The 25,229-nt window shown below is 52.5% G+C and overlaps 1 protein-coding gene across 3 annotated transcripts; it reads left to right on the top strand.

The window, feature by feature from the left end:
• Positions 1–15: 15 nt before the first annotated feature.
• Positions 16–25,229, top strand: NCSTN (nicastrin). 3 transcript variants are annotated; one of them, XM_061401606.1, is made up of 17 exons: positions 16–100; positions 1,542–1,646; positions 3,983–4,106; positions 4,531–4,652; positions 5,061–5,206; positions 5,971–6,121; positions 6,588–6,697; positions 6,934–7,086; positions 7,742–7,846; positions 8,028–8,105; positions 8,949–9,121; positions 10,890–10,992; positions 11,101–11,196; positions 11,678–11,765; positions 12,037–12,191; positions 12,436–12,648; positions 25,148–25,229. In XM_061401606.1, the coding sequence occupies exons 1-17, from the start codon at positions 16–18 to the stop codon at positions 25,190–25,192; spliced, it is 2,052 nt and encodes a 683-aa protein (XP_061257590.1). In that variant the 3' UTR covers positions 25,193–25,229. The 3 variants fall into 3 exon arrangements, with proteins under 3 accessions (XP_061257590.1, XP_061257570.1, XP_061257580.1); XM_061401586.1 differs by lacking the exon at positions 25,148–25,229 and adding an exon at positions 14,772–15,114; XM_061401596.1 differs by lacking the exon at positions 25,148–25,229 and adding an exon at positions 13,234–14,056.

Here is a 25,229-nt window from a genome sequence, read left to right as displayed (position 1 = left end):
CAGCTGAGAGGCAAGATGGCCACCGCTGGGGGCGGCTGTGTGGCCGACCCGGGAAGTAGGAGTCTTCTTCGCCTTCTGTCTTTCTGCGTCCTACTGGCAGGTGAGGCCTCCCCTGCCCGTGAGCTCCAGTCTGTAAGGAGAACCCTCCGGATCTGCTCAGCCGCGAGCGCTGCCGTCTCCCATCTGGTCCCCGCAGCCCCTCCGTCCCCCCACCCTGTAAATCCTCTCTTTTTCGTTCCTACGACAAAAGTTCCCCCTTTGCCTGGACCTGAGGGTCCCTTCTCCCCCGCGGCAGGTCAAGTCTCCCGATTTCCTCTTCCAGGCGTCTTCTTGAACTTCCAGCTCAACTCTCTCCCACTTTGTCCGGATACATCGTTTCCCCCACGGCCCAGCCACCCCACTCAAAATCAGAAAGGACAAGTGTTAAGAGTTCAGCTTTCTTTCCAATGCGTTTAGACTTTTAAGATGAAAGCGCCTGGTTCTGTGGGTGCATTGCGGCGCTAAGGAAGGTAGATGCCTTATTTCTTTCTCGTTTTATTCCATCGTAAACCCGCGTCCCTGTGCTTCACCTCCGTTTGTCCCATTAATAAAGTGAGACTAAGGTAAGATATTAGTTCTCTTAACTGTTTATGCTGTGAAATAATGACTCAAGGAACTTTAGGCATTTATAATGTGCACAGGTGTTTGCCTACACGCATTTACTTTCTGGTATATGAGGGCCTAAAATGCAAACATGCCTGTTTATAGACATGATGATACCTTCCCCCAAATTGAAATTGTTTGTTTTAAAGATCTCCAAAGGAGAAACTGGGCTTCCCTGGTGGCTCAGTGGTGATGAATCCGCCTGTTAATGCAGGAGACGCTGATTAGATCTCTGGGTCGGTAAAGATCCCTGGGGAAGGAAATGGCAACCCACTCCAGTATTCTTGCCTAGGAAATCCCATGGGCAGAGGATCCTGGGGGACTACAGTCCATGGGGTCACAAAAGAGTGGCACTGGACTTAGTGACTAAACAACAACAACAAAGGGAAAACTAGCTGCCCCACACTGTGGGCACACACAAATTACTTACTAATATTAAATTAACTGACAGGGTATATGGCATAAGTTTTCTCCCAGTTCTGTTCAGATTTCCTGGGAAAATGTCTCAGGGAGACTTTTGTTGTTGTTGTAATCTATATTCTTAGACTGGCACCAGTTTATTAACTAATTAGTGATGTATATACAGAGTAGAAAAATGAAAGTGTGGTTGAGTATGCAACCAGAAGCAGGTACATCTGTTAAATGCCTTTGCTTTGATGAATCAAGTGTTTTCTCTTTAAGCTTCAGTGTCAGTCGCTTTATGATTTGTAGCAACCCTCTGTGGTACATAGCTGAGTGCATTTATTTATTCCAGTAATGTTCCTAGGAGGTGAGAAGGGTAGACATCAGTCCCATTTTGGGAAGTATGATATACCCAAAACTGTTCAACCTAGTTGTGGTATGACAGGCTAGCACCAATGTCTTCCAATTTCTTCTTACATTTTTTATCTTCTGATCAGGTTTGTGTGAAGGAAACTCAGTGGAGAGGAAGATCTACATCCCCTTAAATAAAACAGCTCCTTGTGTCCGTCTGCTTAATGCTACTCATCAGATTGGCTGCCAGTGTAAGTTGAGATTGGGAACTGTGTTCGTGGCTGTTGACATTTCAGTCTGTGCCCTGGGTGTAATGATTCAAGTCTTGTAGGTAACCTCAACACAAACTAGGCGATGAGGGTAGTAGGTGGTAGAGAACCATTGGTCAAACCAGGCGAGGTAATTAATAAGAACAAACAATGAGGAAATACTACATACTAAACTTCTTATGTGTGCATATCATTTAACCATCACAACAACCTCATGAAGTAGCCCCTGTTATTACCCCGCATCTTACCAATATGAAACAGAGACTTAGAGAAGTGAGTAACTTCCAAGATTGTCCTGCTGGTCAGTGATGAAGCTTGGATTTGGTGGTCTAAGTTCTAATCTAGAACTCTTAACCACCCAGTAAGTTAGGTAGAAAGCCATACTCTTTCTTAGGAGAAGAAGCCTCATACTCTATGAAGTCCAGTCATCATCTGCACTCTGAATGCTCTTTTTGGAACCAAAATGAGCTTCTTTAAGGCAGTGAACCCTTTGAAGAAGAAGACATTGAGAAAGCCAAATAGTTGCAAGAGGAAATAATAAAGCACTTAAATTTGTCTTTGTGTTTTGTAAATGTGTCCCATGTCAACGTGATATGGTTATAAAACTATGAGGGAAAAAAGTTGTAATCAAAAGGCCGAATTTTCCAGTTCCTTGCTACTTAACCTGTTGTCTTCAGATTTTGTTTGTTGGAAAGTAGCTTTGGTAGAATGTAGTTTTTTACAGGGAAGCAGGAAACTCAGAGTCAGATCTTGGCTTCTTCATCAAATTGGTTCCCTCTGAATCTGTTCATTCTCGTAAAAATGGTTAGAATATAAGTGCACAAAGCTGAAAGTCAGAGCACCTTTAATAGATGTTTATTGGTGATGCTAAGTGCCGTCTCAGCAGTACTTTGTAATTGTCTGAAACCTCATTTGGTTGTAAAAAACTAGACACTGGAAGTGAAGGACTTGCTCAAGGTGGCAATTACTGTTTTTCTACCCACCCATCCCCTGGCTATATCCTGTGTTAATTATCCATGTCCTTGTTACAGCAAGTACTGGGAGTGCGTTAACTGGTTCCAAACAGCTCCAGTTAAAATTTTTGTTGGACCTTGTTCTTAAATTAGGCTTGTGAGGAGAAGGGAGCCAGGTCCAGTGTGGACTGAGATCAGACTGTACTGATGGTCTTGCTGGAACTCCACTTTAGTGCAAAAAGCGAGGCTCCCATCCTCCTGAAGCTGAGCTCTACAATATCCCCTCTGGGACTGAGTCGTTCTGCTACATGTCCTTAGAGCAGCCCTGTGGGAAGCAAAGCAGTAGCCTGTAGAGATAAAGCCTGGAGCCAATATGGAGAGGCAAGAGGGGAGGGGCTGGTCTCTGGCCACTTCCTCATTAGGATCTTGTTTCCTTTTCAGCCTACTTATTTCTAAATCTTACTTCATATCTGTCCATCCTGAGCAAGCTACACCCTCTTAAATTTGGAGTAAAAGACCTAGATTTGATTTTCTGTTTCTAATGCTCTGTTTCAATTGGACCCTTTTAAAGGTGCTCAAAAGGGGTAATCTATAGCTTTCTTTCCTTTCCTTTTCTTTAACTCTTTCCCTATAATATGAGATACTTCCAAGTTATCCATAAAGCATCCTGGGGTAATATATGTGTCTGCTCCTGGCCTGGGGTGAACAGCCAAGCTCTTTGGAGATGTTTGGTCCCCAGAAATGAGAGGACTTTTAATATCAGCACATCTAATCTCTTTGAGGACCATCATTTGGGAAGTTCTGTTCTACAGATCTCCTTGAACCTCTTGATTTAACCTTACCCAAAACTGACCAAAAGCAAGTGAAGTCTTACCCAAATAGGGCAAAGGAATGGAGATCCATGGAGGCTATGAGGGCACGGAAATCTGCACAAAGGAAGATTTAGTGCTGGAACGCCAAGCTTGATGTCTAGAGCCTGTCATTTTCTGGAGAAAACACATATTTAAAAACTTTGGTGTCTACTGCTACAGAATCTCGTATATAAGCCTTAGTGAGGTTGAGGGAAGAGGACAAGAAAATGAAGATCATAGAGCCTTTCTGACATTTAACAAGTAAGGCCTGTAGTAAGACTTCTGAGCTCTTTTGTCCTCCATTCTTTCCTAGTAATCTTCAGATGGAACCAGGGCAGTTCTGCCCTTCAGTTTCACTCTAGAGTTGGCTGCATTAACCCAACGTCTTGTGACATTTTGGAGGTGGGGCGGGGCGGGGTGGGGGTGGGGGTGGTGAATAATCTGCAGAATCAGTGAGGCAAAGTCAGAATTTTTAGCTGTGGATGCTTTAATTTGACTCATTCTATCCTGGCAGCTTCCATTAGTGGGGACACAGGGGTTATCCACGTAGTAGAGAAGGAAGAGGACCTGCAGTGGGTGTTGACTGATGGCCCTAACCCCCCTTACGTGGTTCTGCTAGAGGGCACACTCTTTACCAGGTAAGAACTCGGTGTTCCTGCTGGGGAAATGCATCCAGAGAAGGGGAGAGTCAGGGAACAGTCTTCCAGCTTTTGAGTGTAAACTGCCCTCAGCTTCCCTGGTCCCGCCAGGCAGGGGGTGGGTTGGTGCTCAGAGCAAAAGATGAGCCATCAAAAGGAGTCTCGGTGACCTTGTAAGTAGAACTCTAGGTGTTTAAGGACCCCAGGAAGGAAAGGGATGTACAGAGAGGGGTAGATGAGATGAAGCCTTGAGCTCAGATTAGGTCATAGTTTTCGTTCAGAAGCTAAAAGACCAAAAAGACAAGAAATGAGTCAGCAGTGGTGATTCCCCTAATTCTGCATTTGTTTCTACCCTAGAGGGCAGGATGTCAGGCTGCCTGATAATCTCCCTCCCTTCGTTCATGGCATTGTTGCCCCATTCCAGGGATGTGATGGAGAAGCTGAAGGGGAGATCCGGCCGAATTGCTGGTCTTGCAGTGTCTTTAGCCAAGCCCAGTCCTGCCTCAGGCTTCTCTCCCAGTGTGCAGTGTCCCAATGATGGGTTTGGTAAGAGCCCCAGTGGGTCAGGGCAGACTGCTGTCACCCAGAGCTCATCGTTGCTTCGTTCTCTGGGGGTTGGAGGTTGTGAAGGAGTATGTGTTTGTGTGTATGGTGAGCAACTGCCAAACAGGATTTCTTTGTCTTTGCCACTCATCTCTTCTGTCTCCTGCTCCCCTATCCTGTTTACCTTCCATTCTCCCTTTCTGTCACATGTTCAGATCCCCAACTGGCTATCCTAGGGGTCCCTGATACAGTCTGTTTTACTGTAGGTGATGAGAAGTTGATGCTTGCTTCTTTTTGAGTCACTCCCTCTGGAACTCTTAGTCCCAAACCTGTGATATCCTAGCCGTCCTCCCTTACCTGGTTTCTAAGTGCTTGGTGTCCCAACATCCTATCCCCTGTCCTCCCTTTCAGGTATTTACTCCAACTCTTATGGGTCACAGTTTGCTCACTGCAGAGCCTTTCAGTGGAACAAGGTGGGCGACGGCTTGGCTTATGAAGACTTCAGTTTCCCCATCTTTCTTCTTGAAGATGAAAATGAAACTAATGTCATTAAGCAGGTAATGACTCTGCCAGCTCTTAGCACTTCTTACTTAGAATTATTTGTCAGGCTCTCCTCCTGTTTGGAGGGAGCCTCATTGTACTAGTCTACCCTCTGAAAGGCCGTTGCTCCAAGAAGAGCCAAGAGGTTTATTTTTTTCATATTCCCCTCTCCTATTTCTCTTCTGCCTTAAAGTATAACATTAAAGGCTTTTAGACTAGAACAAAACATAAAGAATGTTCAATATGAGATAAGTTGTAGAGCCATGACTAAGAACACGGTATGGTAAGAGCATTGGACTAGGAATTGAGAGATTCAGTTTAGTAATTTCTGAAGTTCTTTTTAGCTCTAGTGTTCTCTAATTCTAAGCTAATATTCTCTAATTTTTATACACAGAGCAGTTAAGAGGTTTGTGCAAAAGTTTAATGGTGAGTTGATGTCCAGGCTGTCTTGAATTTGCTTTTTTCATCTCCCAGTTTGGTGCTGTTTACAGCAAATCACATTAGAAACAGTGACCAAAGCTCCATATTGAACCAGGCCATTTGGTATAGGGTAATTTCATCAGCCCCAGCTAAGTCGTTGAGTCTGTGACCCTTGGCACCTCTTGGTGACTTGTTCTTTTTGACCTTATAGCCCCTGTGGTTGTACCAGACAGGGTACAGTCCTGTAGCTCAGGGACAGATGTGGGAGCGGCTGAAGGATGGAGCCGGGCCCTCCTCCTTTTGTTGGGTGTGGGAGGGACGCTACAGCTCCAGCCTCACCAGGGTCCTCCTCCCCATGTAGTGCTACCGAGATCACAACCTGAGTCCGAACGGCTCAGCGCCGGCCTTCCCGCTGTGCGCCATGCAGCTCTTCTCACACATGCACGCTGTCGTCAGCACCGTCACCTGCATGCGGCGCAGCCTCATCCAGAGTTCATTCAGCATCAGCCCAGGTGGGGCACGTCAGGGCGAGCTGGCTGCCCGGGGTGGGCTGAAGGGGCTGCCAGCGAGCGTGGCTGAGACCACTGTAGGGGCAGGGTGGACCCAGAAGGGGGCGCTGGTCAGAGCAGGGAACATCAGGTGGGCAGAAGGGGCGGCCAGAGAACATGGCTGAGACCACTGTAGGGGCAGGGTGGGCCCAGCAGGGGGCTCTGGGCAGAGCAGGGAGCACTGGAGAGGCGGCCAGCGAGCGTGGCTGAGACCGCTGTAGGGGCAGGGTGGGCCCAGCAGGGGGCGCTGGGCAGAGCAGGAAGCATAGGGCGGAAGAAGCGGGACCGGTTCCACACAGATCGAGGTAGGTTGTCTCCAGCGGCAGAGAAAGCAACGTGGAAGAACGGAGCCGGAGAAGTGACTCGCAGAGTCCGTGGGCCCTGGTCAGAGGCCGCCTCCGTAGCCGCCTTCTCCCTGTGTCCTGTTCAGAAATCGTCTGCGACCCCCTGTCCGACTACAACGTGTGGAGCCTGCTGAAGCCTATAAACACATCTGGAACACTGGAGCCCGACGACAGGGTGGTGGTGGCTGCCACTCGAGTGAGTGTTGGCCCGATCAGGGTGGGCAGGACTGCCACAGAGAGGACAGGCTTGTCAGGCCTCTAGGTTGCTACTGTGGGGAGCCTCAGACAGAGCAGGATCTGGACTGTGGGTGTCTAGCCATTGCCCCAGGATATGGATGTTTTCTTGGCCAGAGCAGGGGAAGGGGGGACTAGGATCTGGCCCGAGTTTCTATTTTCAAAGTGCACCCCCTCTGCCTTGTCTGCTGCATCCAGCTGGACAGCCGTTCTTTTTTCTGGAACGTGGCCCCAGGGGCTGAAAGCGCCGTCGCCTCCTTCATCACGCAGCTGGCCGCAGCTGAAGCCCTGCAGAAGGCACCTGATGCGGCCACCCTGCCCCGCAACGTCATGTTTGTCTTCTTCCAAGGGGTGAGGGCTCTTTCGCTGGGGTGGGATGGTGGGAAGAAGCAGGTGGTAAAGGTGGGAGGGGCTGTGGTGTGGGGAAGATCTCAGCGCTTGGCCCAGTTGCTATTCAGCTTCTGGAAAGTCTACGTGTCTCCCCTTCAGGCTCCCTCATCACAGGAAGCATTTTCACCCTGACCCAGAATTGCTAAACTGCCGACTACCTCACTCCCCCACTGGTGCAGTCTATTTATTTTATTCTGTGCACCCTTCCCCTGCCTCCTTCACCTAGGAGCCCTGAGGCTCCTGCTTCTCCCTACCGCCACCACAGCCTGGCCACGGAGTAGGGGAACCAGCAACTGTAGCTGAGTGGGTGGAGGTGAGGGGAGAAGCAAGAAGCAGGCACATAACAGCTGGTGTCTGCCTTGGGCCTATGCACTGTTGCTCTCCCCATGTCTGGGCTCAGGAAGTCCTATGACACACACATGTGAGGCCTCGCCGCAGCTGGGAGGCGGGGTCGGGAGGAGGGCAGGGTCATGTGACTCGGCTAGCCAGCAGTTGAGATAACGCAGACAGTAGTAGCCTTTGTGCCTAGGGCTCTGAGGATCTGGCCCTGGGTCACTGAGGCTGCCCTCATGCTTTGGGATCTCTGTTCCTTTTCCCACTCGTCTGTGCCCCTCAGGAAACTTTTGACTACATTGGCAGCTCGAGAATGGTCTACGACATGGAGAATGGCAAGTTTCCTGTGCAGCTAGAAAACATTGACTCGTTTGTGGAGCTGGGACAGGTGTGGCATGTCTCCTCCCCCCCTCTTCCTTGCCTCCTCAAAGCTTTCCCTCAGCTATTCCCTCATCCTCACTGAAGGTGCTGCCGCCTCTTCCCTTGACCTCTGCTCCCACTCCTTTCTTCCTGGTATGGGCCAGAAGAGGAGACTAATTATAAACGTTGCTCCTTCATCTTACCTCCAGGTGGCCTTAAGAAACTCACTAGAGCTTTGGATGCACACCGACCCCATGTCTCAGAAAAATGAAACTGTACTAAACCAGGTAACCTGAGCATCTCTCCCCCTCACTTCCTGTTTCAGCAGCTCAAAATATGGGCTTGCCCTGGCCTTATCCCCACCGGCCTCCAGGGCGTGTGAGACAGGACCTTAGGTTGGGTGTTGACTAAAAGGGTGAACTCTCCACCTGTTCCAGTTCCCTGGGAAAACCATAAGCTCAGCTCTTGTCACCGTTCCCTGGGATGGGTAGTTCTCTGATCATCCGGTACCTAGCGAGCTATCATTGCCCACTTAGGACAGGGTGTGAGTGTCTCCTTTCTTCCCTGCTACCCCAGGGACCCGGCTGTCCTGCTTACCCTGCCCTATTCCTGGCTGTGTCAGACTCCCTACCCAAACTGTTTTCTACTTCCCTCACTCCTTGTTCAAGACCCTCCCTCCCTCAAAGTACAGCTATAGCTCTGTTTTATCCCTGAGGTCCTCTTCCTGCCAGCCCAGCTTCACTATCACCCCTTCCTCTTACAGCCTAGACTGGACTACTGGTATGGCACGCAGCACTGTTTTGTATTATTTTTTGCTCCTCCAGTTCTGCACAGTAAATAATTAGTAAGACATCGGCTAAGACAATGTCCTGAGGACAGTTGGGTTTACCTATAAATATGGAAAAGAAAAAAAAAAACAACCACAGATCTCTTCCTTCTTTGTGTGGTGATTTAAACAGGATAGTAGACACTGCAGGAAAATCCAGAGAGGCTTGATCCCAAAAGGCTTGCAGGATTTAGATCCAGGCGGATTTAGGGCTGCTTTGAAAGTTGGGGAGCATTTCAGGACTGAGGGACCTCCTGCTTCCTCCCCTCGCAGCCTCCGTCAGCTCATGCCCCTCCTCTCCCAGGTGGAGGCGCTCCTGAGCACCCTGGAGCAGAGTGGCGCTGGTGTCCCCACCGTCGTCCTCAGGAGGCTGAATCAGTCCCAGCCTCTGCCACCGTCTTCTCTGCAGCGATTTCTTCGAGCGCGAAACGTCTCTGGCGTTGTTCTTGCTGACCACTCTGATTCCTTCCATAACCTGTAAGCATTGCCCAGCCCGCCTCCTTGTCATTCCTGAAGAGGGTCTGTTCTGCAGTCTGAGGCCCGCAGAGGGACAGTGTCCCTTTGTCAAGAGGAGCCTCTGCCCGCCCCTGTCCCCATGCCATCCTCTCCAGAACCACAGGTCAATCTGTATTCTTTGTTCAGTGTCCTGTTCTCATCTCACACGACCCTCTTGTTGGATGAGATGTTCATTTTAGAAAATAGTCCTCAGCTGAGTCCCTTTGTAGCTCGGTACTCCTCACCCGTGGTTCCACCTCTCCACGCTTTCCGGGGGCCCGAGTTCCCCAGGGCTGCCAGCAGAGGGCATCGTTACAAATGCACAGTACAGTGGTGATGGGGAGCCCGTGGCCGGAGGACATGGAGCTGTCCCTGCCCGGGGCTGGCCCGCCGGGGACACAGACGGTACTCACCCTGAAATGTCACATGTTCTTACTGTGTGGCAACTGCGTGTGGTTCAGTGTGGGTGTGAAAATGTTCCTGCAGCTGAGGGGGCTCCAGAGATACGGGGCAAGGCCATGCTAGTCACTTTTCTGCCAGTCCTGACACCCCTAAACTGCCCCTAACTCGATGCCTAGGGCAATGGGATTTTACTCAGGCTGGATTGCTAGGCCCCCAGCCTCCCTTCCCTTCTTCCAACAGGCCAAGTGAGTTTCTTTTTTTTTTTAACTTACTTTTTTTTTTTTTTGGTGGTACTGGGTCTCTGTTGCTCTGCAGGCTTTTCTCTAGCTGTAGCGAGTGGGGACCGCTCTAGTTGCAGTGCATGGGCTTTTCATTGTCTTGTGGAGCACGGGCTCAAGGGCTTCAGTAGCTGTGGTGTGTGGTCTTCAGTAGCTGGGGCTCCTGGGCTCTAGAGCACAGGCTCAGTAGTTGTGGTGCAGGGGCTTAGTTGGTGATGGTATGTGGTATCTTCCTGGACCAGGGATCAAGTCCATGTCTCCTGCATTGGCAGGCAGGTTCTTGACCACTGAGCCACCAGGGAAACCCCCAAGTGAGTTTCTGAGTCAAAATGCATAAGCTCTGATTCTCCAGCCTGTGCTCAGTAGCACCTTCTCATTTATTTGGGGTGGTGACAGTTCCAGTACGTAAGATCAGCTCTCTTCTCCAAACCTATCTTCTGTACTGCTGTGTGGTGAGAGGTGATCCATCATTTGAACACACGTTGGACTTGACCATGTGATTGACTTGATTCCTTGTAGAGCAGGCTATTCAGTGATGGTAGAGGCTGGGAGCTCTCTCCTCCTACCTTCTCTTCTGAGATCTGCCTCCTTGGGGCTCCAATGAGTACTGAGGTGGTTTGACCTTGTGTAGTGTTACATGTCTGTGGACAAGCCTGCTCGACACCCTCTGCTCCCAGCCACCTTCACTATGAATGTGCGTTGAAACGATCATACGACTGCTCTGATAATGCGTGCTCTCAGCTACCCTTCTGTATCTCTGACCCAAATGACACAGAAGTGTTGCTGATGTTTTAGGACCTCCCAGGAAGGCGCAGATTCTGCATTTTGGTCTCATTTGCCTCTTCTGTCTTGTCGGTCACACAAGTCTTTGTATTCAAGCACTCCCACCTGCGCTCATACTTCCCCATCCTCTGTTCCTTCTTCAATGTGGGACCCTGATTTTCTCTCTTCCCTCATCCTTGGATGAGGAAAAATGAGACCCCCGAGTTCCTACAGGAGGGACAGTGGGGGGAGGAAAGGGCTGGGCCCTGGCTGAGTGCAGCCAAGGCTCATTCTGGCTTTCATGGCAGCTATTACCAAAGCATTTACGACACTGCTGAGAACATTAATGTGACCTACCCTGCAGGGCAGAGCCCTGAAGAGGACCTGAACTTTGTGACAGACACTGCCAAGGTAGCGCCCGGGCTGGGGGGAGCACGGGGACCACAGTGCACGAGGCTTACATGTTCGTGTTGGGGGTCAGGGGATCTGGGCCACTCAGCCCCTCTTCTCCTCCCGCAGGCTCTGGCAGGTGTGGCCACGGTGCTGGCACGCGCCCTATACCAGCTCGCAGGAGGAGCCAGCTTCAATGACACCATACAGGCTGATCCCCACACGGTAGGAGCAAGTGGGCCCCTGTTCCTTTCTGTCTGTCTTCCCTGGTGGCTCAGACGGTAAGGCGTCTGCCTGCAATGGAGGACCTCTGGGTTGGGAAGATCCCCTGGAGAAGGAAATGGCACCCCACTCCAGTACTCTTGCCTGGAAAATTCCACAGATGGAGAAGCCTGGTGGGCTACAGTCCATGGGGTCGCAAAGACCTGGACACGACTGAGTGACTTCCCTGGCACACAGTGGGCTACCGCATCCTTCATCCTGGTCCCCTCCTGGTCTCCCGCACCTTGGCATCTAGCAGGCCTGGACGTGCGGGTGAGGACCGCTGATGCCCTGGGCGTTCCCCCAGCGGGCCTCATCTGTCTTCTCACCAGCCACCATTTTCCCTACCCCAGTGTCTGGCCAATCTGGTTCCTACCCCATGACGGAAATCTCTACTAATAAAACTTTGCTTGGGCTCCAAGTCTCCCCCATATCCCCATCCTAGGTTACCCGCCTGCTCTATGGGTTCCTGGTTAGAGCCAACAACTCATGGTTCCAGTCTATCCTCAGGCCGGACCTCAGGTCCTACCTGGGTGAGTACCTGGCGTGGGGTGGAGTCCTTAACCAAGGGAAGGGATACAGAAAAAGTCATCATTTTGACTTAATCTTGACTTCTTTCTTTTTCCTATTTTCTTGCCCCCCGTTTTCCTCTCCTCCTCCTGAAATTTGTTGGATTCTCTTCTCTTGACTTTCTCTTCTCTGGCTGCTGCCAATCTTGGGCTCTCTCTGGCCCTGCCCATCTGCGCCTCACCACCGCCCCCCGCCACCCACTGAATCCCCCCTTTCCTTGTGGTCTCCGCCCAGGTGATGGGCCTCTTCAGCATTACATCGCCGTCTCCAGCCCCACCAATGCCACTTATGTTGTACAGTATGCCTTGGCCAACTTGACCGGCAAGGTGATTGACCTTACCCGAGAGCAGTGCCAGGACCCGAGTCAAGTCCCCACTGAAAACAAGGATGTGAGTGATAGTGGACATCAGAGGTGACCCCAGGGCCCCCTGTACCCGCCTTCCACTGGGAAGGTTGCTGGATCTCCTAGGCTTGGATCCAAGGGATTGGGGTGGAGAGGTGGAGGGATGCAGCCCGTTGAACTCGAGTACTGAAGAGGCAGCAGCCTGGGTCAAAACAGACTAACCAAACGGTGAAGGGAGTGGGTGAGAGAGGTCTGCGTCAGCCCCTTGCTGTGGCCTGTGTCCTGTGCAGCTGTACGAGTACACCTGGGTTCAGGGCCCATTGAACGCCAATGAGACGGACCGGCTCCCCCGGTGTGTGCGTTCCACGGCACGCCTGGCCAGGGCCTTGTCCCCTGCCTTTGAACTGAAGCAGTGGGGCTCTACCGAATACTCGACGTGGACCGAGAGCCGCTGGAAAGACATCCGCGCCCGGATATTTCTGATAGCCAGCAAAGAGCTGGAGGTGAGATGGGGAGGGTGGGTGGCAGAGGTCTCTTTGACCTCTCTCTATTGCCTCTTGTCTCTTAACCCTGCTAGCTCCCATTTGCCCCCAAAACCTGCTGCACATCTGTCCCTGGTCAGCCAGCATGCACCGTTAGGAAGCTTGTCCCCACAGACAGTTTGCGTATGTGTTCATTCTGGCCGTGTGCACCCGTGGAGACCCAAGGGGACAGTATGAGCCCTTCCCCAGCTCCACTGCTGCCTGGCACACCCACCTACCAGAGCTAGAACGTTGCTCTAATGCCTACTGAGCACCGGTCACAATCAGGTTATTGGCCACCAGAGAATCAAGGTCATGGCCCTGCCTTCAGGATGCTTAAAATCTAAGTAAAAAATGAAAAGCAAGGACAGAGGTATTTTACTCCTCTTTCCAAATGGGGAGGCTGAGTCCCCAGACTGGGGAGATGTTGCCTGTCATGGTTCAGTACTTGGTGCTTAGAGCCAGCTCCAGGATTCTAGTGCCCTGCCTCCCCGCCCCGAGCAGTTACCACAGCTGCCTGGAGTTCTGAGAACACCTTTCTCCTCCCCTGCCCACGCCCTCCTGCAGTTTATCACCCTGATAGTGGGCTTCGGCATCCTTGTCTTCTCTCTCATCGTCACCTACTGCATCAATGCCAAAGCCGATGTCCTTTTCATCACTCCCCGGGAACCAGGATCTGTGTCTTACTGAAGAGGACCCCAGCTTTTCCCTCCAGCTCTGCAGTTCGCTTCCTAGATCATCTGTCCCACTGGGACATAAACCACTAGATTGTCATGGAACCTCTCTGGGCCTGGCTCAGACTTGACGTTGACATAAAGCGGAACTGCCCAAGAGAGACCGTGAGAGATAATCGAGTCACCCACCGCCCGCATCTCCCCTTTCCTGTCGGCTCTTCCCTGTTCCTTCTTCCTTGCCCCTGCCTGATCCTGGGATGACGAATAGAAGCCTCCTGCTCCTGTCTGACTCCTGCCCCATGGTGGTTCAGAGCTGCCTGCCCTAACTTCCCCTTCTTCAGCGTCTGTTTTCTCTCTCCTTCCTGCTTGTACCTCCCCATGCTCCCTGCTCCCCCCTCTGCCTTCCTGACCAGGAAGGACATGAAGGGTTGAATGCCAGGAACAAATGACAAGGAAGCCCTCAGGAGGACAGGGCCATCTGTGGGCTGAGCCTTCTGTCTCCCTCCAGCTGTCCCGTCTCCAGGCCCTTAGATGGCACATCAGGGGGGTGTGCTGCCGGGTGGGTATCCCACCTCCAGCCCACAGTACTCAGTTGTAATTTTTATTATGCTGTAATATCTATTTTTGTTTCCTTTTTTTTCTTTGTGTGTGTGTATGTGTGTGTGTATGTAAATATATAAATAGCGAGTTTCATTAAAACAGACTGCCCCACACAACCCGTACCATTACCTATTTTTTTCCCCAGCCCCTTTGTTCTGTGACCCTAGATTAGAGACGTAGAATTGCAACCTCCCGTGCTCTCTTCTCAGTCCCCAGAGGGCCCCAGGAGTATGACTGTCAAAAACCACAGACACTCCAGCAGAAGAGTTCCCTTCTGACCCCTGGTTTTCCTCTCGTGAGAGTGATGTGAACAGTTTCTTGCGACTCTGCGTTTGACAGACATTTCTTTCCCTATCTGATACCCAAGCTGGGGCACAGAGAGGAAGGGAGTACAGCAGGCAGCCCTGACCCTTGAGTAACTCACATCTGGGGTGAAGGGAGAAACACTCACAGCTAGGTGCAGTAAATGGAGAAATCGCAGCCTCTCCACAGTGCTCTGGCAGCACATGGAGGGGTTCAGGGCAGTGTGATGGTGTTTAGAAAGCTGCAGAGAGGAGGCACTTGGGCAGCGATTTAGAGCTCACCAGGTGTGGAAGCACAGAGCCAGGAAGAGGCATGGGTCACGTTTGAGAACTGTAGGTTGTTCAGTGTGCCTGAGCCATAGAAACAGGCAGTGAGGCTGGGGCAGGTCACAAAGACGCTTGGGTGGCATGCTAAGCAGTCTGGGCTCCGTCAGTGGGCATGTTGTAGACCAAAATGAGTAGTCTTACAGGCTTCTAGAAAGGATCTCTGTGTGCTAGGGAGGAACTCGAATTCCCTGGGTCCTCACAGGCAGAATTCGGGAGTATGGCAGAGCTGCTGGATGTTGCTGGGAAGGGGCTGAATCAGCTGAGCGTGGAAGCGAACCTGCAGGAGTGGCGCCTGAAGCCAGCCTTCTCCCCTCACTGTTGGCCAAGAGCCTGTCTCCAACGTGCGTGAAGACAGCAGAGATGGAAACGAACTGGCCATTTTCAGAGTCCTAAGCACTCCTCGTAGTTTCCTGATAGAACTATTTACCTTTGCAAATCCTGCTGAGAGGAGGTGATTTTTCTCGAGGTTTCTCTCCCAAGTTCCCTCAGGGGGCTGTTTGGGGTTTGGGGCTGTGGGGGAAATAAACCCCGCCGCTTTCCCTCCACCACACCCCTCCCGGTTTGAGCTGGAGAAGCTGCTCCGTGCTGGCGGGAGCTGAGCACAGCTGCCACCATCGCCTGGGCCCACTCCACGCCTCCCTCGGCCAACAGGTCTCCCAGCGGACAGAGCACTAAGCTCCCTCATCCTGCTGGCAGTTTCGGGAAGTGGGGAAGTGGCTGAGAACCAGTGAGGGGGCTGAACAGGGAAGCAGAGGGTTGGGAAGAATCAAGGGACGGGGTGGGCAGGAGAGAAGGATACAGGATGTCAGTCCCTGCCACCTGGGGAGGAATCTGCAGCGAAGCTTGTCTTTTGCTTTCCACACTATGCCTACCCCACACTCCCTCCTCTCCCTGAAACTTACAAAACCAAAGAACATGGGTTTGTGGGCTCCATGGAAGGGGCATGTCTATGGAAGGGCATGACCCCTCACTGGGGTCCCTTCTCTGAGACCACAGTCTGACTCCTCCCCTGGCTCCTTCTGTGTCCTGGAAACCACACAGGACTGACCAGCAGCATCGTAAGGCCACAGACTTAACTCCTTAGCCTCCCTCTTCTCTCTCGGTCCAAGGCCCTGCTCAGTCCTGTGCCTTCTAAAATTTGTCATCCCCTCCCTGCACCTTGCCTCCTTCCCTTCTCTCCCTGCATCCTACCCACTGCCAGTTCACACTGTGCCTCCTCCACTCAACCCTTGTGCACAGTTGAGTAACTGACTACCCTACTCCGGGACCCAGTCTGTCCTGTCTCCACTCTGAGACGCCTGGTCCCTGGAGACTAGACCGAAGGCTTTGCTGTTCCCTGGTTTCTCTTCCCAGCTTCTCCGAGTAGAGGGTTTACTCTCCTGTTTCCCACATCTGGGTCACTGCTCCCAGAGGTGCACCCTGGGAGGAGGTATTCCCATCCAGAGTCTAGTGTTCTGCACCAACATCCCACCTTGTTCAAAAGGACTTTGTTTCTTCCAGGGACCATATACTAAGACCTTAGGAATTGTGTTTATGGTCTAACTCATTTGATAGATGGGGAAATGGCAGCTCAGAGGAGTGACGTGGCTTGCTGAAGGCTCCACAGCATATTAGAGCTGTGTGAGACATTTCTTATATCTGCACTGGCAGCTACAGCGGTAATAAACATTTATTGAGCCTGACAATGGGCAAGGCACTCTGTCCCAGCATCATAAAAGAGTGTGAGATACGGCAACTTCCCATAGAGACTTGGGATCCAGAGTCTTGATGGCAGCATGGGATAAATAACCAGGCCAGGCAGCATTTGCTCCGTGCAAAATCAGTGCTATAAACAGGTTCTACCTGAGTTCAGAGGATGGAGGGTTTGCTCTGGGCAGGCTTGTAGGGAGGAGTTTCAAATACCTCCAATGCTGTGTATGACTTTGGAACGGGCACTCCCCTCTCTGGGCCCCAGTGTTTTCATCTGTGTGCAGTCAGACCAGGCTGTCATCTGAGGCCCTGCCCTGCTCTGGCCACCTCTCTTCCCTTTTCCCTTTCATCTTAAACCCCTCAAGTGGTGGGCTTGAAGGGTTGGCTGATTCACGAGCTTTCTAAGGTGGTTAGAAAGTTCTCCCATGGGAGAGGGAGGCCTGGGTAGGGGTGGGGGGCTGATCGCCCTCTAACACAGGGACAGATGACTGTGGGTAGTGGTGTGGGCTGGTAGAAAAGCCAACCTGAAACTCAGCCTCCCCAACTCAAAACAAGCTTGGTGGGGCTTGCTGAAGTGACCTTTGGGAAGCAGAGAGCCTTGGAAGGTCAGGGTCAGGTGGGATCTGATTTCTTCCGGAGCCCCACACTCAGAAGGTAGAGGGGCTTGCACTTAGCTGTGGTGAAGGGGGCAGCTGGAGCCCCTGTCCCCATCCGGAGAGGCCATGGAGGCAGAAGGGGAGGGGGCACCTCAGGAGGCCTGAGGAGATGATGCAACTGTGAGTAAATGTTACCAGCGCTGGCTCTGGCCGGCTGGCTGCTCAGGGGCTGCGGGCCGGGACCCCAGAGTCCCCTCTTTCTTCCCCCATCAGCTGAGGAGGAGTTAGAGAAACTGGAGGGAAAGAAGGAACAACAGAGCCGAAAGGATATCTGGGAAAAGAAAGAAGGGAAGGGCAAGTGGCAGTAGGCAGTCCTCGTTGGGCTGAAGGAGGGAAGGAGCCGGGGAGCCTGCGAGGGAGCTGAGCCTGAGGGGAGAGAGGCCGGGCGGGCAGGCGTGGCCAGGGGGAGTGGGCGCAGAGCTGGTGGTGACAGATGGGTGGACACAAAGAGGAGGGCTTGGGGGAGACAGATGGATGGGGGAGGGGGTAGGAGAGGCTGCGGGGGGCGGGGGGTGGGCAGTGGTCGGAGGAAGCCCTAATGAGATTGAGGATGGGCTCGGAGCTGGGGAGAGGTGAGCAGAGAGGAGGGAAGACAAAGGCGACAAGGCCTAGGGGGTCGGGGGTGAGAGAGGGCGCAGGGGCTTCCAGCGGGCTGGCGGCAGAGAAAGGGACAGATTGCTGTCCGCCAGGGTGGTAGAGACCCGCTGTCACCTCGGGGCACAGGGGTGGAGACAGGGAGACAGAGGGAGAGCTCCTGGAAGCAGCCAAGGGAGGGAAGGAAGGAAGGAAGGAGATCCAAGACAGCCGCCGCTTCCCAGGCACACAGCGGCTCCTGCCCGAGGCTCCTGTGACCCCGAGCACAGCTGATAACAGCCCCGCCCCCCAGCCACTCCTGGGGAAGGGTCCGGCGGTGTGGCACAGCGAGGGTTAACGCCGTCTGCTCTCCCTGCCAGTTGCTTGCCTGGTTGGGTCCCCAGGGCTCCCCACATATGTCACCCCCTCTCCTGCCAAACCCATGGCTTCCAGCTCCTCCAGGCCCTACCCCCACCCTCAAGGAGCAGGCCCCTGCCCCTGTGTCTTCCCTACCTCACCCCCACTTCCTCGCTCACCACCTACCTCACAGGCCTGTACTGCAGTGATGAAAAGAGATGATGAGGAACAATCTGAAAAAAGTGAATGCCTTATAAAATGCAAAACAGCAATGAAGCCACAGAGCCACATTGACCCTCCCACCCCCATCCCCATCCTCCTGCCCCCCACACAGCAAAGGCCCTTAAACAACTCCCAGGGTTCTCCTCCCCCTCAGGGCCTGGGGCTGCTGGCAACCCAGGCTGACCTCCGAGCTCCCCCCAGCCTCCCTCAGTCATCACGCCTCGTATACATGTGCAGAGAAGCTTCTTGCCACCTTTGAGTCACAGTGCACGCCCTAAGGGCTTAGGGGGCCTAACACTTCCCCATGCGCAGTGGCACAAAAGCCCTGTGAGGGAGGTGACACTGTCACCCTTTCACAGATGACAACGTAGGTTCAGTCAAGGTTAATGATGTGCCCAAGGTCACCAGGACTCGGACCCGGTCTGCCGGCCCCAAGCTCAGTGGAATTAGTAGCTCTGCCCACCACCGCTTGTTTTTAGCTCCTCATCACCCCACGGTGGTTCAGCCGGTAGAGAATCCACCCGCAACACAGGAGACCCCGCTTGGATCCCTGGGCCGGGAAGATCCCCTGGAGGAGGGCACGGCGACCCACTCTGGTACTCTTGCCTGGAGAATCCCACGGGCAGAGGAGCCTGGAGGGCTACAGTCCACAGGGTCGCAAGAGTCGGATGTGAATTAGCAAATAAACCACAATGACCATCTCACGCGCATGCGTGCATGCTAAGTCACTTAAGTCCTGTCCAACTCTGCGACCCTGTGAACTGTAGCCCGCCAGGCTCCTCTGCCCGTGGGATTCTCCAGGCAAGAGTACCAGAGTGGGTCACCGTGCCCTCCTCCAGGAGATCTTCCCGACCCAGGGATTGATGAACCTGTGTCTCTTGTGTCTTCTGCATTGGCAGGTGGGTTCTTTACCACTAATGCCACCTGGGAAACCCTCTTTATCACATGCTTATGTTCTTCTTAGCTGCTCTCCCAAGGAACAGAAACTGATCTCTGAGTGAAGACTGGGGCTGGAGGCTCCAAAGTGCAGGATCCTAGAAGGACAGCAGAGGAGGCAGAGGTGGTCCTGGAGCACTCTCTTGCCCGTTTGTGCCCTCAGCCCTCAACTCACGCTGGGCACAGCCTGGGCGGGTGCTCCAGGGATGGAGGTTGCAGAGCCACTGTATCTGAGCCAAACTGCCTACAAGGCAGGAGGCTGGGAGCAGGATTTGGTTTCTGTCTCCCATCTCCACCCTACCACGGTTCCTTTCTGCCTCTCGGGTCCTTCCAGGCTCTGCTGTTCTCGCCGTCTCACCCTTGAAGCCAGGCCTCACCGTGTCAGTAACGTCCTCACTTTCACTCCGTTTGTCCTGTCTCCCCGCCTTGTCTCCCTGTCTCCACTCATTTTTTTCTTTCCTCACAACCCTCTGCGCTCTGCCTCCCTCGTGTCTGTGTATCTCCATGCTGTCTCAGAGGCCCTCAAGAGTCTTTCCCAGCATCAGTTTCTGTCCATCCCTGAATATCTGTTTATTCTCCACATCCGCAGTTCACCCAGCTCTGTGTCTCCCTAACCGTCTCCTCTTTTCATGTCTCTCCCCACATCTCTGTCCCCCTATATCTTGCATCCCCGAGTCTTTCACAAAGCCTTGGCAGCCTGGCAGCTCTGCTTCCATCTTCTCTCTTTGGTCTCTGTCCCCCCTACCCCTCCATCTCCCCATCAGGAGTCTTCCCACTCCTCTGCATCTTTCCCGTGTCTGTGCCCTGACGATGCTGCTTTCTCATCCTTTCTCTGTCTCAGTGTCTCCCCATGTCTCCCGCTTCCTTTCCTCTGTCTCCTCTCCATTTCCCATTCGTTCTGTATCTTTCCTCTCCTCCATGACACTCTCTCCTGAATCTCTTAGTCGCCCAATTTCCTTGGATGGGGTGGAGGGCAGGAGGGTGGGGGAGGTAGGATTGTTGTTGCTGGGGGCTCATTAGGTAGAGATTGGTTTTTAATCAGCGCCATGGCAATGATGATGCAAGAGCTGAGATGCCACCTGATCCCCTGCCCCCCAGCCCCCCTCCTCAAACCTCCTTTCCCCTCCAGCTCAGCCCATCTGCTGGCGCCTGGGCACCTGTCTGGGCCTGCCCAGGTGGGATTTGGCACCTCCCAGACCTGGGAGTGGGGGTGGTGGTGGGGGAGCTTGGGAAAGAATTACAGGACTCCCCTTTGGGAATGCCTTACCCTGGAGAAAGCCCAGAAGAGGTTGATCAGCAACAGGGAAATGGCAGGTGCTTCCAGAAGCCTGAAGGTAGGCTGTGCACCTACTAAGGTCCAGGCCTATGACATGCATTATCTTACTTAATCTCCCTGGCAACCTAAGCGGCAGCTATAGTTAACCCCATTTTACAGAAAAGAAGGGTTGAGGCTCAAGAGGGTTTCCCAGGTGGTGCTAGTGGTAAAGAATCCACTTGCCAATGCAGGGGATGCCAGAGATGTGGGTTCAATCCTTGGGTTGGGAAGATCCCCTGTAGAAGGAAATCACAACCCACTCCAGCATTCTCACCTGGAAAATTCTGTGGACAGAGGAGCCTGGCTGGCTACAGTCCAGAGGGTCGCTAAGAATTGGACATGACTAAGGCTCAAGAGGTTAAGTTACTTGTCCAAAGTCACACAGCCGACAGAGCTTTCTTCTCTGTAGCATACAGTCTCTGGGAGTCTTGCCAGCCACGGTTCATTGCTGGATCTTCACAAAGGTTCAGTGAAGACACTCAACAGCTGATTGGGTAAGAGAACTTTAGGTACTGAAGCATAGCCTACTGCCTCTCTGTGGTGCTTCCCTTGCTCCCTTGCTCCTGCCACCCTGCATCACACACACACCCCCTCAGATACGCACACACATGCACACCCAGACTGGAGGCAGCTGAGCTATTGATGTGAACTCAATCAATGCCCATTTGCATATTGTTTTATAGCTGGTGTTCTGCGTGGCTCATCTGATACCCCAGCATGCTTGCCGCCTGCCTAGGTGCCTGCCCTCCTCCGCCAGTGTCCTTCCCACCCCGGTTCCTCCTCTCTCGGCACTCCTGTGCTCTGCTCCTTTTAGCCTCACCTCTTTCCTCCTGAGAGTCCCCAATTCCCAGTGGGTCCGATGGGGCCAGCCAGCCTAGAAAAACTCTTCGTAGGATCTGCATCAGGCATCTGACCCCACTCCTCCTCTGGTGATGGGGTAGGTGGGAGGCTGGGGGCTGGGATAAGAGGGTGCAGTGAGTCCCAGGGGGTGATGAGGGCAGGGGCCTGAACAGTAGTCCCAGGTAGGCTGGCAAGGGGGCTGGTGGGAGCCAGCCTTACGAAGAATGAGAGCTTGGTGAGGGTAAGGACTCTAGGGTCCTCTTCCATGCTTTAGTGCTGTCCACTTGCTCTTTTCTAGACTTCCCTGTTAGTACCTTGGGGAGTCTTTTTCCCGGGGAAAAGGAGACAGGGGAAGGGGCTATCATAGTCCAGCTGGGACTCAGAATGGGACCATGGTTTAACCTGGCTTGCCAGGGGCCTCTGTCCCTGCCGCCTCTGGTGTGAGAGACTGAGGGGGTTCATCTGTGATCCTGCCCTGGCTCTCGCCCCAGCCCCACCCCTTCCCCAGCTCTCCATTTCTTGCTTATGAAATATGCATGGAGAACAGATGTCCCTGCTCCCCCACTCCCCGCCCCCCTCAGGGCCAGCCCCCGCCCCCAGCTCCCAGGGGGGTTCCCAGATCTCTCTGCCAATGGCTGCCTGGCCTGACTGTTTAATATTGATGAGAAAGGGGGGCTGGGCCAGCCAATGGAGAGCTGGGGGTGTGTGTGTGTATCTCCATATATATACATAGGGCTGGGCCAGCTCAGGTGTGTGTCTGTGAGTGTGTGTGTGCATGTGAGTGTGGGTGGCCCCAGTACCTGGCTAAGCTTACCACCTCCACCTGGGCCCTCTATCCCCAACATGTGTACCCCTCTCATCTGGCCCGGAGCCTGTACAGCCATGCCACGCTGCCCTGGAGAGGTCTAGAAAGCTGGTCAGTAACTTTGCAGACGGATGAGCTCTGAGCAGCCAGAGGAGACTGGGGCTGTCAGCGCTGGCCCCCTGTCCTGCCAGTTTGGATCCCCTCACAGGGTCCTCCTAGGTAAAGGGGGAACCATGGGCTGGGAAGGCTGGGCGTGTCCCTCCCACTCTCTGGCTCAAGTCCCCTCCCAGAGCCTCCCTCTAGTTCTGTCTCGTGCTGTGTCTCTCTGCATCCCTGGACCTCCCTCTTACCCACTTCTCCCCTTGGACTCTTTGTGCCTATCATTCTCAGTGGGGCTGGGGATGGCAGAAGCGGGGCAGGAAGTCCTTCCCCGGATGCTTGGAATTGCAGATCTTCGGAGCCTGGAACTTTGAGAGCAGAAGTGGATTTTGGGGCGAGGACTGACTTGATGGGTAAATAGACGCTGCTGTGCAGATTGGAGTTGGGGAGGACAGTGGGGCAGGTGGAAATGGGACTGGGGTCAGATTGGGAGCAGATGGAGTGGGCTGGGGGAAGGAAGGGTAAAGTGATCAGGGATGAAGGAATGTGGGGGCCAGGGAGAGGGGGAACCGGGCTGTGACTGGTGTGGAGAACCCGGCACTGAACTCCTGGAGCATGGAGTGGGGAGTTGCAGCATTAACACATACTGGGAGGTGCTGACTTCAGGGCCTCCTACGCTGTCGCCTAAATTTCAGCACTCACCTTCCTCTGTTTTGTGTTATGGTTGTGTGTGTACATGCATCAGATGGTGATGATCTCACACCCCTCAACCCTCAGAGCTTACTGTTAGTGAGCTACTAGGTTGAGCCTCTTTTCTGCATGGTGGGGCGGGGCAAGGCTGGCGAGTCCTGACCCCTGTGAAGGTCTGCTTCAGGCAGGAGAACTCAGGCTGGCGAGGAAGGGGAGACGGTGATGGCGAAGGAGCCTCTGTGCTTCTGTTTCTGGAAGTTAAGTCCGCAGGGCCCACGATGAGCGATCAGCGAAGCCCTTTCCTCAGCCCTTCCTGGGCCACGTTCCAGCTGCCTCTCCCTGACCTCCTCTGCTCTCAGAGACAAACAAACCTTAGCCAAGCCCCAAACACAGGTCCCTAAAAGCTATCCCTATCCTCCTCTGCAGACCATCTCTGAACTGCCCTTGAGCTGGGGGAGGATGTGGAATGGAGAGCTGATTACATTCCCATTCCCCAGTCTTCCTTGCACAGTTGCCAAAAGGGCCAGGGAACAGCAAGGTGGAGAGTGTTGATGACAGAGCCGGAGGAAGGGGCTGTCTTGGGCAGGGGGACTGTTGCCAAAGGAGCTACGCCCCCCTGATTCTAGTGGTCAGGGTGGTAGGATCTGAGGTCTGCTATGGTCCTGTTGTGTGGGGTTTGGGGGCTGGGAAGGACTGAGCTGGGTAGCAGTGCTGAGCTCCATATGCCCCAGTCCACTCTACAAAGGGCAATCTGCGTGCTTATCACCCTCACCCCTCCACACACACGTCCGGAAGCAGCCAGGGTGGAGAGGGGCCCTGGGAGGGAGGGGCTGGCAGGGCCAAGGCTTGCAACGTTCCCCTCACAACTGGGAGAGATTTAGAGCCATAGCCCATCTCTCTTGGAGCTGTGGCTCCTCCAGTCTTGCTTAGTCCTCTGTCCTTTTAATTATTAAACATTTTTTTATTGTGATAAAAACACATAACATAAAATTAGAAATTTTAAGTGTATGCTTCAGTAATGTTAAGTATATTCATGTTGTTGTGAAACAGAGCTCGGGAACTTTTTCATCTTGTAAACCTGAAACTCTGTAACTTTTTAGTGATACCTCCCATACTCCTGGCCTCAGACTCTGAAGCATCATTCTACTTTCTGTGAACTACTTAGCTGCATCACAGAAGTGGAATCATAGGATATTTGTAATTTTGCAACTGATTTATTTCACTTAGCATAATGTCCTCAAGGTTCTTCCATCTTGTAGCACTGGTGATAGGATTTTCTTCCCTTTTAAGGCTGAATAATATTCCATTGTGAGTATATGCCACGTTTTTTAATCCGTGCATCTTTTGATGGGCGTTTGGGTTGTGTCCATATTTTGGTTATTGTGAATAATGCTACAGTGAGCATGGGGGTGAGACATCTCTTCAAGATCCTGATTTCGATTCTCTTGGACATATACACAGAAGTGGGATTGTGAGATCATGTGGTACTTCTATTTTTAATTTTTAAAGGAAACTGCGTACTCTTTCCATAAAACAGTTGCACTATTTTACAATCCCACCAATAGGGCAAAGTGTTCCAATGTCTCCCTATCCCTGGTGTGTGTGTGTGTGTGACAATAATCATCCTAACAAGTGTGAGGTTACATCTCATTGTGATTTTGATTTGCGTTTCTCCGATGATTAGTTACGTTGATCATCTTTTCTTATGTTTGCTGACCATTTGTATATCATCTTTGGAAAAATGTCTTTAAGTCCTTTGCCCATTTCTTGGTCAAGTTTTTTTTTTTTTTTTAATTGAACTGTGGGAGTTCTTCATAATACTCTGGATATAAATCCTTTATCATCCATATTATTTGCAAACATTCTCTCCCTTTATTTGCAAATATTCTTGCCCTTTCAGTCTGCTGATTGTGTCCTTTGATGCCCAGGCGACTTTAAGTTTGATGTAGTCCCATTTGTCTATTTCTGCTTTTGTTACTTGTTCTTTTGGTGTCATACGTGAGAAATCATTGCCAAGTCCAATGTCATGAAGTTTTCCCCCTGCGTTTGCTTCTAGGAGCTACAGCGTTAGGTCCTACATGTAGGTCTTTAATCCCCTTGTTTAGTTTTATCCTGCCCTGTATTCTTCTCACCGGTTCTCCTCCTTTCCAGTTGCTGACTTTCTGGGTCTCCTCCTTTCTTTCCAGCTTTCCTCTTACTTCTTTACCCTGGGGCCACCTGCTCCTCTATCTTGTGCCCCCCACCCCCAATCCTCCCCTTGTTCTGCTGTCCTTTCCCCAAGCTTACAGTACCTTCCCCCTCCCAGCCCATCTTAAACCTTCCTCCTGGCTCCACATCTCTGAGCTGTCCCCTCCTTCCTGCCTCTGACCTTATTCATTTCCCCTTCTTTCTTCCAGACTCCCGACCAGAACCCTGACCATGGAACCCTGAAGTGGCTCTGACTTCCTGAGCTCAGTGGCAGACCTCCCCACCCCAGGC

This window comes from Bos javanicus, chromosome 3 (assembly GCF_032452875.1).
Source record: "Bos javanicus breed banteng chromosome 3, ARS-OSU_banteng_1.0, whole genome shotgun sequence".
Classification (NCBI taxonomy): Eukaryota; Metazoa; Chordata; class Mammalia; order Artiodactyla; family Bovidae; genus Bos; species Bos javanicus.
Note: the sequence above shows the minus strand (reverse complement) of the source record. Positions and strands in the feature narration are given on the sequence as shown.

Coding starts and splice junctions, on each gene's coding strand:
- NCSTN (XM_061401586.1), top strand. CDS start 16: ATGGCCACCGCTGGGGGCGGCTGTGTGGCCGACCCGGGAAGTAGGAGT. Junction 1,647..3,982: donor TCATCAGATTGGCTGCCAGT/GTAAGTTGAGAT, acceptor CTATCCTGGCAG/CTTCCATTAGTGGGGACACA. Junction 5,207..5,970: donor AAACTAATGTCATTAAGCAG/GTAATGACTCTG, acceptor CTCCCCATGTAG/TGCTACCGAGATCACAACCT.